The sequence below is a fragment of the Fukomys damarensis genome, unplaced genomic scaffold (genome assembly GCF_012274545.1).
Source record: "Fukomys damarensis isolate Sample0158 unplaced genomic scaffold, DMR_v1.0_HiC HiC_scaffold_18, whole genome shotgun sequence".
Taxonomy (NCBI): domain Eukaryota; kingdom Metazoa; phylum Chordata; class Mammalia; order Rodentia; family Bathyergidae; genus Fukomys; species Fukomys damarensis.
In genome coordinates, this window is record NW_022900930.1 from 43,775,295 (window position 1) to 43,791,775 (window position 16,481).

The 16,481-nt window shown below is 47.1% G+C and overlaps 1 protein-coding gene across 5 annotated transcripts; it reads right to left on the reverse strand.

Annotated features, from left to right (window-relative positions):
• Positions 1–316: 316 nt before the first annotated feature.
• On the reverse strand, positions 317–16,246 carry LOC104862175 (tumor necrosis factor receptor superfamily member 10B). 5 transcript variants are annotated; one of them, XM_010623952.2, is made up of 9 exons: positions 15,912–16,235; positions 9,741–9,854; positions 8,496–8,607; positions 7,084–7,157; positions 6,877–6,996; positions 6,001–6,140; positions 5,430–5,612; positions 2,325–2,400; positions 317–1,132 (listed from the first exon to the last, which is right to left on the reverse strand). In XM_010623952.2, the coding sequence occupies exons 1-9, from the start codon at positions 16,030–16,032 to the stop codon at positions 819–821; spliced, it is 1,254 nt and encodes a 417-aa protein (XP_010622254.1). In that variant the 5' UTR covers positions 16,033–16,235; the 3' UTR covers positions 317–818. The 5 variants fall into 5 exon arrangements, with proteins under 5 accessions (XP_010622254.1, XP_010622267.1, XP_010622264.1 ...); XM_010623965.2 differs by having other exon boundaries at positions 5,430–5,519; positions 6,001–6,032; positions 6,877–7,157; positions 15,912–16,246; XM_010623962.2 differs by having other exon boundaries at positions 6,001–6,032; positions 6,877–7,157; positions 15,912–16,244.
• Between the last annotated feature and the right edge of the window lie 235 nt (positions 16,247–16,481).

Consider the following 16,481-nt stretch of genomic DNA (forward strand, 5'->3'; position numbering starts at 1 on the left):
AAAGTTTCCAGCTGAATAATGAGGACTTGAAAATAAAAACAGAGCTGGGCATGGTGAGGGCACACCTGTATTCCTAACGCTTGGGGGTCTAAGGCAGAAAGATCACGGTGAGCTCAAGTTCAGCCTGGGCAACACAGTGAGTCCATCTCAGTAACAGCGACAAAAATAAGGGTAGCACGCATCTGTAACCCCAGCTTTCTGGGGGTGATGAAGCAGAAGGATCGCAAGTTTGAGCCCAGCCTGGACAACATAGAAAGCTTAGTGAGACACTGCCTCAATATATAAAATTTTTAAACAGGATGGGGATGTAGCTCAGTGCAAAGGCCCTGGTTGCAGTTCCTAATAATAACAATAATAAGAATAAATAAGAACTGAACAGAAAGCCATACAACATAATGTTCAGCCATCCTGGCTCATCGTCACAGCACTTAGGAATGAATTGCAAGGTAGTGAGATGCTTACAGAGGGCGATGGTCCTTGAAGAGGGACTCCGAACCCCTCAATACAGCTCTGGGAGCTTAGATTTACCAGAAGTGAGAGGTACCATCTGGTCCTAAGCAGGCAAATGTGTCACATTCACAGACACCTGGGACCACGGCAGGTGTCAGAGACAGACATGAGTACAATGGCAACCTGAGCAGGAAAGGGGAGAGTTCTTCTTCCTCTCTAGGATTTCTCATTCTATGAATGTGTCCAGTTCAATAATAAATATAAACAATTCAAGAATTGTATTAACAAATGTGTTGGAATAGTTTTAAAAAAACACATAAATGTTCTATTGTATATATACAAATATATTATATACAAGATATACAATCCTAAAAAAGTTCCTTCACGCCAATGACTCCATCTTCTTGATAGATGAAATTCCCAGAGTTTACTGCGTATTCCACCATCTTTTCCTTAGCTAGCTTTTGTCCTAGTTTGTCCAAGGCACCCAGCAGTGTGTTGAGGGATGCGTTGCGTCCTGTTTTGTTGAGCCACTTCTGGAGCATTTCGTACAGCGGATCGTGTGGTCTGCTGACACGGGCGAGGAAGATCTCGTTGGGCGTGAGGCCCAGCTCCTGCATGAAACGGTCCCAGGAGTTATGGTCCACGACCTCCGCACAGTAAGTGAAAAGCCTCCTCAGTGCTAGAAGGGAGAAACACAGGACGGTTGAGCTCAGAGCACTTCACAAAGGGCAGGAGACCCTAAATCAGATCTAAAACCCAAGTGTGGAAACTAATAAGCTCCCTAGGTCCAAAAAACTGCTGCTTCAACCTCCCGGCTGCTTCACAGCGCCTAGGCCTCACCTGCCCTCAGGACGCGGGGAGGGCAGAGTGCACAGGGTCTGCCCTGGGGGAGGCTGATGACTGGGGGACGCACCGACTCATGAGCAGGAAAGCAGCGTGGGGTGTGGGCAGAGAGAGGCACGGCAACGGGCTCAAGGGGATCTCAGGGGGCTGTGTTCCCCATGAATGGGGGGCAGGGCGTGTCTATGCCAAGTGCAGGACCTCGAGGTGAAGATCTGTGGCTGCTACCCAGCCCGGCCTCTCTCACCGCCACTGGGGCAGAGCGGATGGAAGCTGAGTGACAAGCGAGCTTGTAGGAGCCGCCACTGCACTCGGCTCGGGAGGCCACGGTGGAGCAAAGGCGCTGTGAGAATGCACGGCACACTGGGTCCTGAGCAGCAGAAGGGGATGGAACAAGAGCTGATATGCTTTGTTCTCTCCCCTCCCTTTCTCCTCTCCGTTTTTTAAAAACTCAAAATCCTCCTGTCTCAGCCTCCTAAATTATAGGATTTCAAGTGTGCACACAACTCACTCAATGAGCTGATGTCTTCTAAGAGCCTCATTCTATATAAGAGGAAACAAGTGATATTCATTTTGATAAGATTTTACTTAACTCAATATTATGCAATTGTATCATTCCATCATGTAATCAATATTCAAAAAAATCATCCATGAGATAGTTTCCATTGTTTGTTTGCATTGTCTTTGAAATCTGGTTTGTGGTTAATACTGCAGCTCACGAAACCTGGTCACAGGTCAGGGGCTCGCAGCCTCCTGGACACAGTGGGTGACGATGGTGTGGCCCCTGTGAGGCTCTGGAGGAGGCTGCATTACAAAGGGACTGGGAGAAAGTGGGCGAGGGGAGGGCGGAGGGGTGGAGATAGTGCGAGGGGGCAAAAGAGGGCAGAAGGGACTTGTGATTCTCAGAGCCCAGTGAGAGCTCCGGGTGGCCTGCATCCGGCAGGAACCACCGTGGGGAGGCGGAGCTCCCTCTGCTCTGGGGACAGCAGTGAGGGTGCTGCTCCCATTCCCCAGACACACAGAACACTGACCCTCGCTGGGGTCCACACCACTCGCTGGGACCAGCGGCTTCCTTCTCACCGGAGACCTCTCTGCTTCTGCAGGTCCCTGCGACAAACAGTAAAGATGTCCTGGTCAGAGTCAGGGCACCGGGGTTCCAGGACTGATCCTGACAACCACCAGCTCTGAGACCAGGGGTCCTCACTTTTCCTCTGGGGTCTCCATGGAGATGCAGATAAACCTCCTGGGACGGGCTCACAGAGCCTTAAACCCGCTCCTGCGTACTCACATCAGTCAGATGGAGTATTCCCACTCCCTCCAGCAGGGGGCAGTCACCTCACAGGCTTTTTTTTTTTTTTTTCCCCTGGCATCGCTAGGAATGGAACCTAGGGCTTCTCACCTGCTTGGCAAGGGGTCTACCACTGACCTAAAGCACTAGCTTTTCCTGACACTCAGCAGAAGACTGTATAAGAGGACACTCTGAAAAACCCAAAGTGAAGGTTTGTTTCAAGAAGGTGAAGTGTTTTAATCAACCATGTCTCATGTCAATAGTCTATAAATAAGGAAACGAAAGCAGCGACAGTCACTGCAGAGGTCAGGAAGATCCAACATCAACTTAGATTTTAAAAAACAGCCTTGAATATCAAGATATAGCTATTAGGAAGAGGATGCCTATATGGGAAAAAGCCATCAGTCACAACGGCGAAAAGATCCAAGCCAGACCAAAATCCCTGCTTTCTGCAAGCATTGTTTGCATTGCTTGTTTGTTTATTTTGTGCAGTGCCAGGATGAAGACAGGGCCTCCTGCATAGCATAGCTCATACCATGAGCACCCCGTGGCCTCTAAGCATTGCCCAACATTGTTCTGAGGATTCTGTGCAGCAGGAGGAATAGCAGAAACAGGGAGTAGATTCTTAGAACAGAGCAGGAAAAGGAGGCATTATTTTAGCTATGTTTATCCACTTTAAAAACCCTAAAGTTTAAGCAATAAGGAAAGGTGAATAAAACTCTGGGTGAATGTTTAAAAATGCAGTAGCAACAATCAACTAGAAAATGTACTTAAAAGAGAATCACATTGATAGAGGCTATAAAATACATAGGTGCAAAGGTAACAGCAGCCAAGAAATAAGAATCAGTAATCTGTGGAAAAGTCAATTTAGTTGTAATAAAATACTTGTCTTAAAAATTGCAATTAGTGTTCTGGACATGAAGAAAGTAATAAATGCATTCTAGATTTTATCTAGGTGAAAGTATAAGTTTTAAAAAACTACAGTAGTGGCATTGCTCTATTATTAAACCGTGTTAGAGAGTTTCATTGTATAGAAAATGATTATGTATAAAGCTGGGTGTGGTGGTGCATGCCTGTAATCCCAGCACTGGGGAGGCTGAGGCAGGAGGATCGCTGTGAGTTCGAGACCAGCCTGGGCTACACAGTGAGTTCCACAGCAGTCTGAAGTACATAGTGAGACCCTGTCTCAAAAAAACCAAAAACAAACAAACAAAAAAGAAAATTATTGGGCTGGGGATTTAGCTCAGCAGTTCGGTGGCCTGCCTTGCAAGCGCAAGGACCCGAGTTCAATCCCCGATACCAAAAAAAAAAAAAAAAGAAAAGAAAGAAAGAAAATTATTATGTATAATGGAATGTCTTTTATGAAAATACAATTTATAAATATGTAGATATACTTATGCATTAAGTCAGAGAAAGGACAATCTAGCTCAGTAGTAGGGTGCTTGCCTCGTATGCATGAGGCCCTGGGTTCAATGCCTAGCAGTGTCAAAAAGAAAAAGAGAGAAAGAAAGAAAAGTAAGATTTAGAGAAAGAATCACAAGAAAAAAAATGCCCTGTCGTAGTTATCTTGGGGCTGATGAGCAGGGAAGGATGCTCTTTTATTTATTTGAGCCCCTTTCTACACTGTTCAAATTTCTCGCTTTGGGCCCAGGGATTTAGCTCAGTGGTGCCGCCACCTGCCTTGCAAGCGCAAGGTCCTGAGTTCAATCCCCCATGCCAAACAAAAATAAAAACAGAAATAAGTAAATAAATTTCTCACTTTCAATATGTGCTCATCTCTTTCTAAAAATCTCAAATCACTTCATCAAACTGGAGGGATTACTGGCACATTTAATGTTTCCTTTCTGTTTTCACTTCCTCTTTGTGAAATAAAGACTGGGTGAACCCTCGACCTATGATTAAAAAGGGACCAAAAGCAGAAGGAAATGAGTAAATGCAATTAGGAAAACCAGACTTGGAACAATCCAGGGAGCCCCTTGCTTCGTATCACATTGCAAAATAAACTTCCCTCAGATTATATAGATATATGCAAAAAGGAATCCTTGAAAGAAAACTAGAGGAATTCATTTCATGTTGGGGGAAGGCCTTTCCGAAGCCAATGAGTAAAGAAAATCAAATGTTTATACTGATTTCACTAACAATGAAAATTTCCCTAACAAGTGAAAGTCACGAAGTTCGGAGTCTGTTTCTGGCACAGGAGAAAATGCATGGGCAGGAGAACGTGTCTTCTCACACAGGCCGCAGTGACCTGACACACCGATCATACTGGCAAAACAGCCCAAACCAAACAATGCACCTTTGAGACAGTGTTTTCCTAAATAGCAAACAACGAAAAGTGTTCAACATCAGATCAAAATGCAGGAACTGATGTGAACCAACCAACACGAGCGTGCATGGGTGTGTGTGTACAGGTGTGCACAGTGAATGCCGCTTCTACACGTTGACTTGGAAATTCTGCTTCTTGCAAACACAATCAAACAACTGGACAAAAACTTATTTCCAAACATGTTAACGTAATAATAATCTTGGGGTGGATTTCAATTGCCTGATCTTAGGAAGAAGGACTCATGAAGTCCTAGGACAAAGCTGAGCCCTCATTCAATCAGCAGCAAACACCTCTGCACCCACTCTGTGCCTGTACCTGCTCCAGGAGGGGGAGGGGAACAGCACCAACGTGACAGAGACTCAGAAGTGAAAGTACACAGAGTGGCTCTGTCACCACGTGGAGTTGCATGCAGCCCTGTCCTGGTCAGTCCTTGCCTCTCTGTCCCCACTTCCCCTGTGCTGGGAGATCTGATGACTCATCCCTCTGCCTACAGCCCAGCACCACCGCCTCTCCTCTACTCACCAGCAGACGCTCTGTCTCCCCTGCGCGCTGTTCAGGGACACCTTTTCTTGTCACAATCTGTTCTTGTTGCTCTATCTCATGCTCATCATGCTGAAGGAAAGAGCAGCTGAGGGCCTCATTCTGGTCATTGTCCTGAGCTTCAGACCCTCTTGAGGGTTTTGAGGGGCTGATGAGGTCCTTTGCCTTGGGAAGGCAAAGAGGCCACTCAGCAGTCCATGTCCAGCTCTCCCCAGAGGGTCCCCACCGCTTCCCACTGTGTTTACCGCAGGCTGGCACGGTGATCCCAGTGTCATGCCCAGGTGGGGTCACCACCCCGCCTGGACTCTCCCCCAGGGACAAGGCAGTGGCGTGAGGGTGACTCCCAGCCAGCGGGAAGGACAGGGTCGCACTGGCCTGTGGGGAGCTCAAAATGGCCATTTGCCCCTGACAGTTGCTCCAGGACCCCAGGCTGCTTTGGAGAGAGCCGGGATAGCAGCACAGGACAAACAGGGACGTGTCCTCTCCAGGTTATGTCTCAGCCAGAAGTAGTTTCTAAGCCCCCATCCCTCAGGAACAGGAAGAGCCAACTCACTGTGTCTCCAAGCTCGGAGTCCTGTTCACAGCCTGGAAGAGAAGAGGGTCTCCTTGGTGAGGAGGCAGGGGATTTATGCAACTCATCCCTGGGGGTCCTGGACTTCACACACTGGACAAGAGCCTGGGTGCTGGGACACCCTGGGGAGGGAGAAGAAAGGGGACAAACATAAGCAGGTGCCCAATCCTTGAATGGCCCTGCTCTGACCAACATTGTCGAAGTCAGCCTGGGGGTGTAAGCCTGTAAACCCAGCACTTGGGAAGTTGAAGCGGAAGGATCACCGTGAGTTTGACGCCATCCTGAGATGCATACTGAGTTCAAGGTGAGCCTGAATTACAAAGTGAGCACCTGTCTCATAAAATACACACATACACACAAGCTGTTTTAATGTCCTCATCACTTCTCACTCTGACCCTTGTCCCCACTCCAAATGCTCTTGCCTCTCAGGACTGGCTGAGCCCTGCCCTCCTAAATTTGGCTGAGAGATGAGGTCACCATCAGCCTCAAGAGACTGGTTAGCTGGGTGTGGTGGTGCATGCTTGCAATTCCACCACTCGGGAGGATGAGGCAGGAAGATCACCTTGAGTTCAAGGGCAGTGTGGGCTAAACAGTGAATTAGTTCAAGGCCAGCCTGAGCTACACAGTGACTTACAGATACCCTGCCTCAAAAATCAAAAACAAAAAACAGAGAGAGAGAGAGAGAGAGAGAGAGAGAGAGAGAGAGACTGGTAAGATCCTGGTGTTTGAGAGGTGCCAGGGAGGCAGAAGATGGCAAGATACCTACAGGAAAATAAGAGAGGGCCAGGGCAGGAGGACACAGGAGAGGGGGCACTGCTGTGTGGGAACAGAGCCGGATGGGGAGGGGCTGCCACTTACTTGAAAAGATGCTGCTCTGGCCACAAAGTCTCCACCACCCAGCCTTCCAAACCAACACAGCCACAGCCACAGCCACAGCCAACAGGGAGACTACAGCTATGCCGCAGATCACTGGAAATGCTATGGAAGGACAAGGAGAGGCTGGAGTCCCCGGACTGCCGGTCACTGGCTCTCCAGGAGCTGGGGCTTCCGCAGTGGTCTTGGTACCTGATTCTTTGTCGACACACTTGAGGTCACTCCGGGGGGCACAGGGACTCACCATCACCTTCCCGTTAGGGCACCTGGGTGCACACAGGGAAGAAACGATGGCTTCCCTGAAGGAAGGCAGGCCACGGTGCGCCAAGAGGGAGCCACCCTTCCTGCTCAAGGTCCAGAGAAGGTGCCAGCAGGGGGACAGGCTCCTCATGCCTCCAGGTGTCCCCCAAAGTCACCCTACGCCTGGGGAAGGCCCTCCCCGCTCTGTGAGCCTCCTCTCCGGGCATATGTGGCATCCCTGGGCCGTAGGAGGTGGTCAGGAGCCTCTGTGACCACTGCCAACCTTCAGCACAACTAACCTCTCATCCTCCCTGTCTGGCCTTCCTCTCAATCACAGCAAATGCCAGGGGGTTGAAGAAGATTTAACTACTGGCCTGGCCCCTAAACCCTCAAGTAGTAGCTCACGTCCTTCAAGGACTTTCTCCTCATATTTCTTATTAGTGCGTATTGGCTATACAGATTCATGAGTTTCATTTTGGCAGATCTGAACATGTACCTAACCGACTTTAATTGTCCCATCCCCTCCCTCACTTTCCCCTCTAGTTGGACATGTATTCGGGGGGGTCAGTCAATGGGTACAATGTATTTTGATCATATTCATGTCACCTTTTATATACCTTGTATATAGCTGGACTAAGTGATAATTCTATTCTTAGTTTTTTTTAAGAACCTCCATACAGATTCCCATAATGGCTGTACTAATTTACATCTCTGCACCTTTACCTTTGGCATTTATTTTATTATTGTTGTTGTTAATGTTTTTGTATTCTTGATGCTAGCCATTCTGATGGGGCAAGACTGGTCTAGGTGTCTATTTTTGTGTCACTACACCAGATATTGTGATACCTCCAGTTAGGCTCTTATTGTTTAGGATTGCTTTAGCTACTCTAGGTCTTCCTGTTTCCTTGTGAATTTTAGGGTGTTTTTGTTCTGTTTCTCCACTGGTATTTTGATGGAGGCTGCACTGACTCTGTAGATCACTTTGGGCTGGCAGTTCAACAGCGTTAATGCTGCCAACCCGTGAGTACGGGAGGTCTTTCCATCTACATTTTACTATTGACATGGCATGTAAATGAATGTAATTCTGGCTACATTCTAATTCTTCTGTTTTCATAGGGAACTAAATCACGCCCTGGGGTCCTCACTGAACAAGCTCCCTGGCAAAGGGGAATAATGGAACAGGCTGGGTGGAAAGAGGCCCTCGCAGATAGACCAGGAAGGGCAGGCTCAGGAGACCCCAGTGGTACAGGGATGCCCGGTGGCAGTGGCAGATCTGTGGGGTCAGTGAAGGCGGGGGTACAAGGAAATCTGTGTCTTCCCTGGGTTCCTTTGGGCCACTGGGAGCCGCAGTTTCTGCATCTCACCTGGTCTGGCATTTCTGACAGAATTCTGGGGATCCCTCTGCCCGGAAGGTGCCGTTCTTGCAGTAGCACACCGTGTTTGTGGTCTTGTTGCAGGGATGTTCCTGCCTTTCTTCTGGAGACAAAGGAAAAGTTTTGGAGGATGAGTTTCTTTGGTGACCCCAATGTCTTTCCTCCCATTCAGCTCCTCTGAGTTTAGGAAGTAATTGTGAGGGCCAGTTTCTGCAGCCACACACAAGGGCACAGAAAGGAGGGCCCCCCCTCAGCTGTCACAGAGCTCTGCAAAGCCTGCCTCTGTGGGAGCGGAGGCAGGGCACTGGGGACATGGAGGCTGAGAGCACCGCACCTGCCAGGAGCCGAAGCCTGGCGGAGGACCGGTGAAACACAGCCTTCTCCCGCACAGCCCTGCCTTTTGATTACGCAACAGACCTCACAGCTTTAGTGAGGAGATGAATGTGGGCTGGGCCATTTGTAGGAGGCTCCTCAAGGAGAGGCCTAAAGCCAGGGAGGGTCTGACCTATGGAGAGATAAAGCAGCCTGTGCTGGGTCAGAATCAGCCACAGTGTGTCCCCAAGCTAAGGCGATGACTTCCACTCCTCCGTCCCTCTTCCATCAAAAGATCTCAGTCAAATGCCAAGCAGACCACAGCAGGCCATTATCAGAGAGCTGCTGGTGAATGGCCAGTCCTTAGCAGCCATGCAGGAGCCGGGTGTCAGACCCAAGGCCGAATCAGGCGCGACTGGCTCTCGCAGCAGTCTTTACTCTGTCGTGGAGCGCCTGCTGCACTGCCCTGTTCTTCCCTCTGCCACCTGAATCCTTGCGTCCATCCTTCAAGGTGCAGTACAATATACCCTGGTCTAGGGAGCCCTGCTCCTCCCTGCAACCCAGGCTCCCTGCTGAGGTCACCTTGGGCCTATGGCAGCCTCCAGGGCCTGTCCTTACTTAACAGGCTCCAGTGACTCACTCCACAAGCCAAAAGGTCCAGGGAATGAACCTGAGAGCAGTGGACTGGCCCAACTGAAAGGGGCAGATCCATCTCCCCGCTCCTCCCGAGGGATGGGTTAAATGACTTCCCTAAAAAGTGGTCTGTATTAATGTTTGTAAATTTTATTTTATTGACTCAAAGAATCAGGAACAGGGTGTTAGGATGAAGACAACCTGGGCTGGAATGGAGAATTCTGAGTCCACATCAGCTACATTCCCACCTCATTCCCTCCCACACCCGTCTCGGGCCCCCTCCCTGGATACCTTGGGCACAGACCCTGCAGGGGATGCAGGCCGGGAGTTCATTGGGGTGGCTGGTGTAGTCCACCCCTTCCTCACATTCTTCACATTGTCTACTTTTTTCTGACAAGTAGGAACCTGAGGAGGGAGAGAAAGCTGGTGAGCAAATCTTCGCAGATTCCCAGAGCTGGCCGTGGTGCTCGGCGGGAGGGACCCCATGTTTTGGCCATCTGTGGAATACAAACACTTGGACAGGCCTTGGTCAGGCCCCTGGTTCACTTCTGCTAAACCCCTTATCCCACCCCTGCCACGGAAGGACACCAGGCCTGCCTGAAACTCAAAAATGCATAGTACCCAGGGTAAAGAGAAGAGGGCCACATTAAAATTGTGTTGTTTTGAGACAGGGTCTCACTGTGTATTCATTCCAGGGCCACCTGACGGCTGGGACCACAGGTGTGCACCGCTACATCCAGCTTCAAGTCAGATTAACTTTAACAATGTACTCCTGGAGCTAAAATAGCCAGAGTACCATCCTGTGAACATGTAATCAATTTAAAACATATATATACTAGGAATTAAACCCAGGGACTTAGCGCTGGACCCCAGCCCTTAAAATTTTTATTTTATTTATTTGGTACCGGGGATTGAACTCAGGACCTTGCACTTGTGAAGCAGTTGGCAGCACCACTGAGCTAAATCTCTGGCCCTAAAATTTTTATTTTTAATTAATTAATTTTTAATCTTTAGTTCATTTTAATTGTTCATTAATTTCTGGGAGGAATGGCATAACATTTATTTAAAAATGTTTTTGTGGACTGGGGCTGCAGCTCAGTGGTGCCTGCCTCATAAGTGCAAGGTCCCAAGTGTGATCCCCAGTATCGGAAAAAAAAAAAAAGTCTGTGTCACTAAGGGTTGAATCTAGGGGTCTTCAGACTGAGCTACATTCCCAGCCCATTTCATTTTGTTTTACTTTATAATTTGAGACAGGGTCTGGCTAAGTTGCTAAGCTGCCTGCACCGCCAATGCCCGGGCTTACTTTTATTAGTTTATTTACACTACATCTTTGACATCCAGAATGTATTTTCATTCCCGACATACCGAGAACCTAGTGTCTCATTTACGGCTCTGGAAAAAGAAGTGTAAACTAAAGGTGAAACAAGCAAGAAGGAAACAATATACAGATTAGAGCAGATACCAACAAAACGGAGGAAAAAAACTGAGAAAATTTAGGAAACCAAAAACTCGTTCTTTGAACAGATCAACAAATTGACAACAGCTGTTTGACATGTGGGGGTGGCGCCTCAAATTCTAAGAATCCGAAAATAGGAGAAAAAGCACTAGTGCTGACTGCACAGGAAAGACGGAACCTGTACCTAGCCAAAATTCGGTAACTTCAATAAACCTGGGCAAATTCCTAGAAAGACACAACTACTAAAAGCAACTCCAGGTGAAACGCAGTCTGGGAGCCCTTCCCCTCAGGCTGAGGGTGGCTGGTCCCGGAGGACATTGCAGTGGCAGGCAGCATGGCAGCCCCAGAGGGTCCAGGTGGTGCTGAAGTGAGGTGCAGGATCCATGAGTCACCAGTAGGTGGGGAAGCTGCGGTCACAGCGAGCAGAGCGACCACCAAAACTCCCCTGCCACACCCATCCAGACGGGGAAGGCCGAGGCAGTGATGGAGGAAGAGGCTTGCACAATTTCTTCAGCAAGAGAGACACAAAGAGGAAGGAGAGGTGCAGTGAGAGGGGTGTGGGGCTGTCACCAAGCCCATGACTAAGCCTCTTCGATGTTAAGCAATTTTTGATGTTTGCTACATGTGTAAACTAGAATCAGCAGCACTCATTCCTGGTTACTGTGCAAAAAAGCCTGCAGCAAGAAAAAAGAAAAAGCTTGCAGTGTGCAGCATTCTTTCATAATTACTTTGCAAACACACAAAATCAAACCCCACTGGGTGTGGTGGTGCACGTTAGTAATCCCAGCACTCTGAAAGGCTGAGGCAGGAGGAATGTAAATTCAAGCCCAGCCCGAGAAACCTAGCGAGACCTTGTCTCAAAATAAGAAATGAAAGGGCCGGAGATTCCACTCCGTGGTTCCACTGCCTGCCTCAGAAGCACAAGAACCTGAGTTCGAGCCCCGGTACCAAAAAAAAAAAGGAAATAAAAATAAGAAATGAAAATGAGCTAGGCATGTAGCTCAGTGCAAAGGTGCTGGGTTCAATCCTTAGTACTGCAAAAGAAAAAAAGAAAAAAAACCCTACCGCCAGGGTCATGTCTAGATCATTTCATGTTCAGGCATTGGGCCTTCATAAGGGTTGGACACCTCAGATTTGCTGCATTTACTGTAGGCCTCATGTGGCTCACAATGTGGCTCAGAAGGTTCAAGGACTAGTCTGAACTCTCCTAGTGGAAATCCAGCAGGAAGTCAGCCATCTGGACTGCAATCTGCGGCACAAAGTGAAGATTTGTGCCCTCTTATTTAACCTGTCCCATGCCCCAGCCTGAAGCATGCTCCATTCAGGAAGTCGTGGCTGTATTAGACTCCCTGATATCTAAAGAGCTGTGTGGTTAGATCCTCTGTGATTCATAACTTAATTTTGGTTGTAGTCTGATGTAACCACAAATTACATTCAACCATCCTTGGACCCGGCACGGGAGAATGGGAGCAGGAGGGAGCACTCGTTTCCTTTAGTCATTTTTTTATTAGTCATTTTTAAATTTGAATAATGCTTTTTGTTCCTCATTAAGAGCTGTTTTGCTTTGCTATAGAATATCATTAAATAAGTAACCTGATCTATGCACTAGAATTGGGAAATGTTTGCCAGTCACTGGGATGGAACCAAAGAGCCTTTCTTTGATGTGCAGGGCATGGATGCCACAGGCTCTCTAAGTGCTGGAGAGCTTTGACTAATCAGGTCCAAACTGTACTGGAAACTGCTAGTGCAAGAGGTTGGCTTCTGCTCAGGCTAGAGGAATCCCTGACCTGTCCTTACAGACTGAAAGTGATGTGAGCAGGTTCCCACCCAACACCCATTCAAGCTTCATGGGTCTTACATGATGTTTGATAAGAATTCCTTACACACTGATGCCCAAATTTCAAGGCACTGAACATTCTAAAGATGCAGTGATTGTCCCAGCTAGCTCTGCAACTGTATTAGTCAGCTTTCTCACTGCTGGGACAAAATACGCAACACTTCCAATTTAAAGGTGGCCAGGTTTATTCTGGCTCATGGTTTAAACCCGTGGTTGGCTGGCTGTCAGGCAGGTACAAAAAAAATACAAAAACCCAACCTAGAATAAATAAGGACACTGACTCAGCAAAAATTAAGCTTAAAGAAAAGTCCACATCCATGTGATTTCACCTCTGAATTCTATAAAACCTCTCAAGAAAAATTAATACTAATGATTCCCAAACTTTTCCAAGAAATAGTACTGGAGAGAATATGTCTCAGCTCAGTTTAGAGGACAGTATTAGCTCCCTAATACCAAAACCAGTAAAGGACAACATAAGAAAAGAAAGCTGTATACCAATGATTTATAGGATATGGATGGATGCAATAATCTCCAAGAAAATTCTAATAAATTAACTTGAGGCTTACAAAGCAATTATATACCATGTCCAAATGAGTTTTATGCTATGCAGGTAAGTTCAGATTCCCAAACATAATGTAGCAAATCATATCAACAGAATTAAAAGTCATATATTCTCTCCAAAGACACAGGGAAAGCTTTTACTTCCAATCTCACAAATCCAATATCCTTTCATGACAAAAGTCACTGAACAGAGCCAGGGATTTAGCTCAGTGGTGCTGCCGCCTGCCTTGCAAGCTCAAGGACCCGAGTTCGATTCCTGGTACCCCCGCCCAAAAAATCACTGAACAAAGTAAGAATAGAAAGAGCTTGGCTAATGTGCCTCAGCCGGATGGGCGCAATCATTCCCCGGTTAGCTGCCCCAGGAGCTCTGTGGGCGTGGCGTCGCCCACTTTCACACTCCTAGCACTGTCTGGTCTGGTCCTCTACTTCCCCTCTCACCTGGAGAGAGCTCTCTCCTCCAGGGCCACAGTGAGGAGCTGGATGTAACGCTGGTGGCCAGCATCCTTAGTCTAAGCTCATTTGAACAGTCAAAGACCTTGCTTGATGCCCGTTTGCTGTGAGTTCCTTGCTCAGTACCACAAGCATGAGGGAGCAGTCCCAACCAGCAGGCGACCCACTCTTATCCTAGCAGGTGCTAGAGGGCAGAGATACCGGCGCCTCCCCATCCTGTAGGCGCCCTGGTTCCCAACATCAGCACTCAGCCTTAGCACGCCAGGGTCTATCTTTCCTGTCCCTGCTTCTCCCCAGCTCAGGAGGCCGCCCTGTGAGCTAAGCAGATGTGGGAGCTGAAGGGGCTGCCCGGGCTGGAGACAGAGAGCGCCCTATATGCTCTGAGCCAGCACTTCACCCATGTACATACCCTGACACCTGTCCCTCCCCTTCTCTCCTGACTTACGCCCACTGGGCCTGGCATTCTGAGTCATCAGCATTGTACCTGGCACTTCTATTTTGGGAGCCAGGGCAACCCTGGGGGAGTGAGGGAACTCCCCACCTTGTACAGGCAGGACACCTCGAGGGCAGCCAACTCCAATCCTTTGTTTCTCTGTCCTCCAAAAGGGTAGTCTCCAAGGTGCTATTTATGGATCAGGACAGGGTGGAGGTCACTGTTCCCTCACACAGTTGTCTGTGTGAGTAAATTCATTGCCTTCTTTTTTTAATAAATAAATTTTGTTTTATTCAAATACCAAAAGATTCAGAATCAAACATGGTTATTGAATTTACTCAACCTGATGAAAGGCATCTCCAAAACCCCTACAGCTAACAATATAATTAAAGGTGAAAGACTGAAAGCCCCACCCCAAGATGTGTGTCATCACCACTTTTATTCAGTGTTGTGCTGGAGGAAGTTCTAACCAGGGCAATCAGGCAAGGAAAAGAGGAAGTCATCCAGGCCAGGTGTGGTGGTGTGTGCCTGTGATCCCAGCACTCAGGAGATGAGGCAGGAGAATCTCAGAGAGTTTGAAGGCAGCCTAGGCTCCATAGTGAGTTCAAGGCCTGCCTGAACTACATAACAAGATCCTGAATTACATAGGGAAACCCTGTTTCAAAAAGCAAAGCAAAGCAAAAACAAGAAATACAAACTCTCCTTCCAAAAGACATAATCTTATATCCACTGAAAAAGTGTTAGAAATAAGTTCAGGAAGGTGACAAAATACAAGACCGACATACAAAAGTTAATTATATTTTTATATACTCACACTGAGCAATCCAAAAATAAAACTAATACAAATTCTGTTTCTAATAGCATCAAAATGTGTTATTTAGGAATACATTTAACAAAGTAAATGCAAATCTGAAAAACACAGAACATTGTTGAAATAAAGAGGATCCTAAATAAATGGAAAAACATCCCATGTTCATGGATAGAAAGAATTAACAATGTTAAAACGACAGTACTCTTCACCCTGAGCTAGAGGTTCAACATAATCCCAGTGAGAAAGCCAGCTGACTTTTTTTGCTTTGTTTTAGTACCGGGGATTGAACTCAGGACCTTGCACTTGCATGGCAGGGGTGGTGCCACTGAGCTACATCCCTGACCCCCAGCCAACATTTTTGTAGAAGTTTAGATGATTCTAAAATGTACATGGAATCATAAGTAACACAATATAATAAAAATTATCCTGGAGACATTATCCCATCAGCTGGATACTATTAGTGTTGGTCCACTGAATAAATACGGAAATTAAGAAAAAAATTATCCTGGAAAAGGAAAACAAAGTACGAAGACTCATACTTCCTGATTTTAAAACACATTCCAGCTAACTTGCAACACAGGTGCCAAGACCATCTAATGGGAAAGGGCAGTCTTTCAATACTTGGCATGGTGACAACTGCAAACAGATAGCCACTTGCAAAAGAAAGAAGTTGGGATCTTATCCTGCCCTCCATAGAAAAATGAACCTAAAACCGATCAAATATCTAAATGGAAATGTGAAACCTACTGCACTCTCGGCAGAAAACACAGGGCTAGATCTTCATGGCCCAGTATTTGGCAAGGCTCAGTAAGCTTCTTTTGAATAAAGAGCTGGGAACTGCAGGGAACAGAAGACTGGTGGAACACAGAGACAGGGCTGGTGTGAAGGATTAGAGATCAACCTTAAATATGTACCTGCCGGACAAAACCCATGCTGGGGACTCAGCTCCCATCTCTGAAGGTCAGGTGGCTCATGAGCTTCGGAGGTTATGACTTGTTCAGTGAAAATCTGTGGGGACAAAGCAGGAACTGGCATGAGAGGTTTCCAACTCTCACCCACCTAGAGATCAACCTCATATCCCTTTCCCTCTGCATCCAAAACTGAACAGAATTTGGATCTTTCTCCCAGTTCTAAAACTCTCAACCATTTATTTGTATTCATATTTGTCTGCTGGTCTCTTAGGGATGGCAAAGTAATATATACCTGAACATCTCTCCTCTATTCTTTTCTCCTATTAATAAAAGTTTTGTCAGATAGTAGAAACGTATAGGAAAGTTTTTGTAAACATGAAAGAAATCATATCCCAACCAGAAATTACATCCTGGAATCTTTTCTTATTTACTTTACTAGTTGACTATATATGTGTGAATATTCTGTGTCCAGCTCCCTCTTTTTATCTTATACACACAAATATGCCTTCTAAAAACTAGTCAAACCAGGCCTGGTGGTGCATGCCTGTAATCCCAGCACTGGAAAGGCTGAGG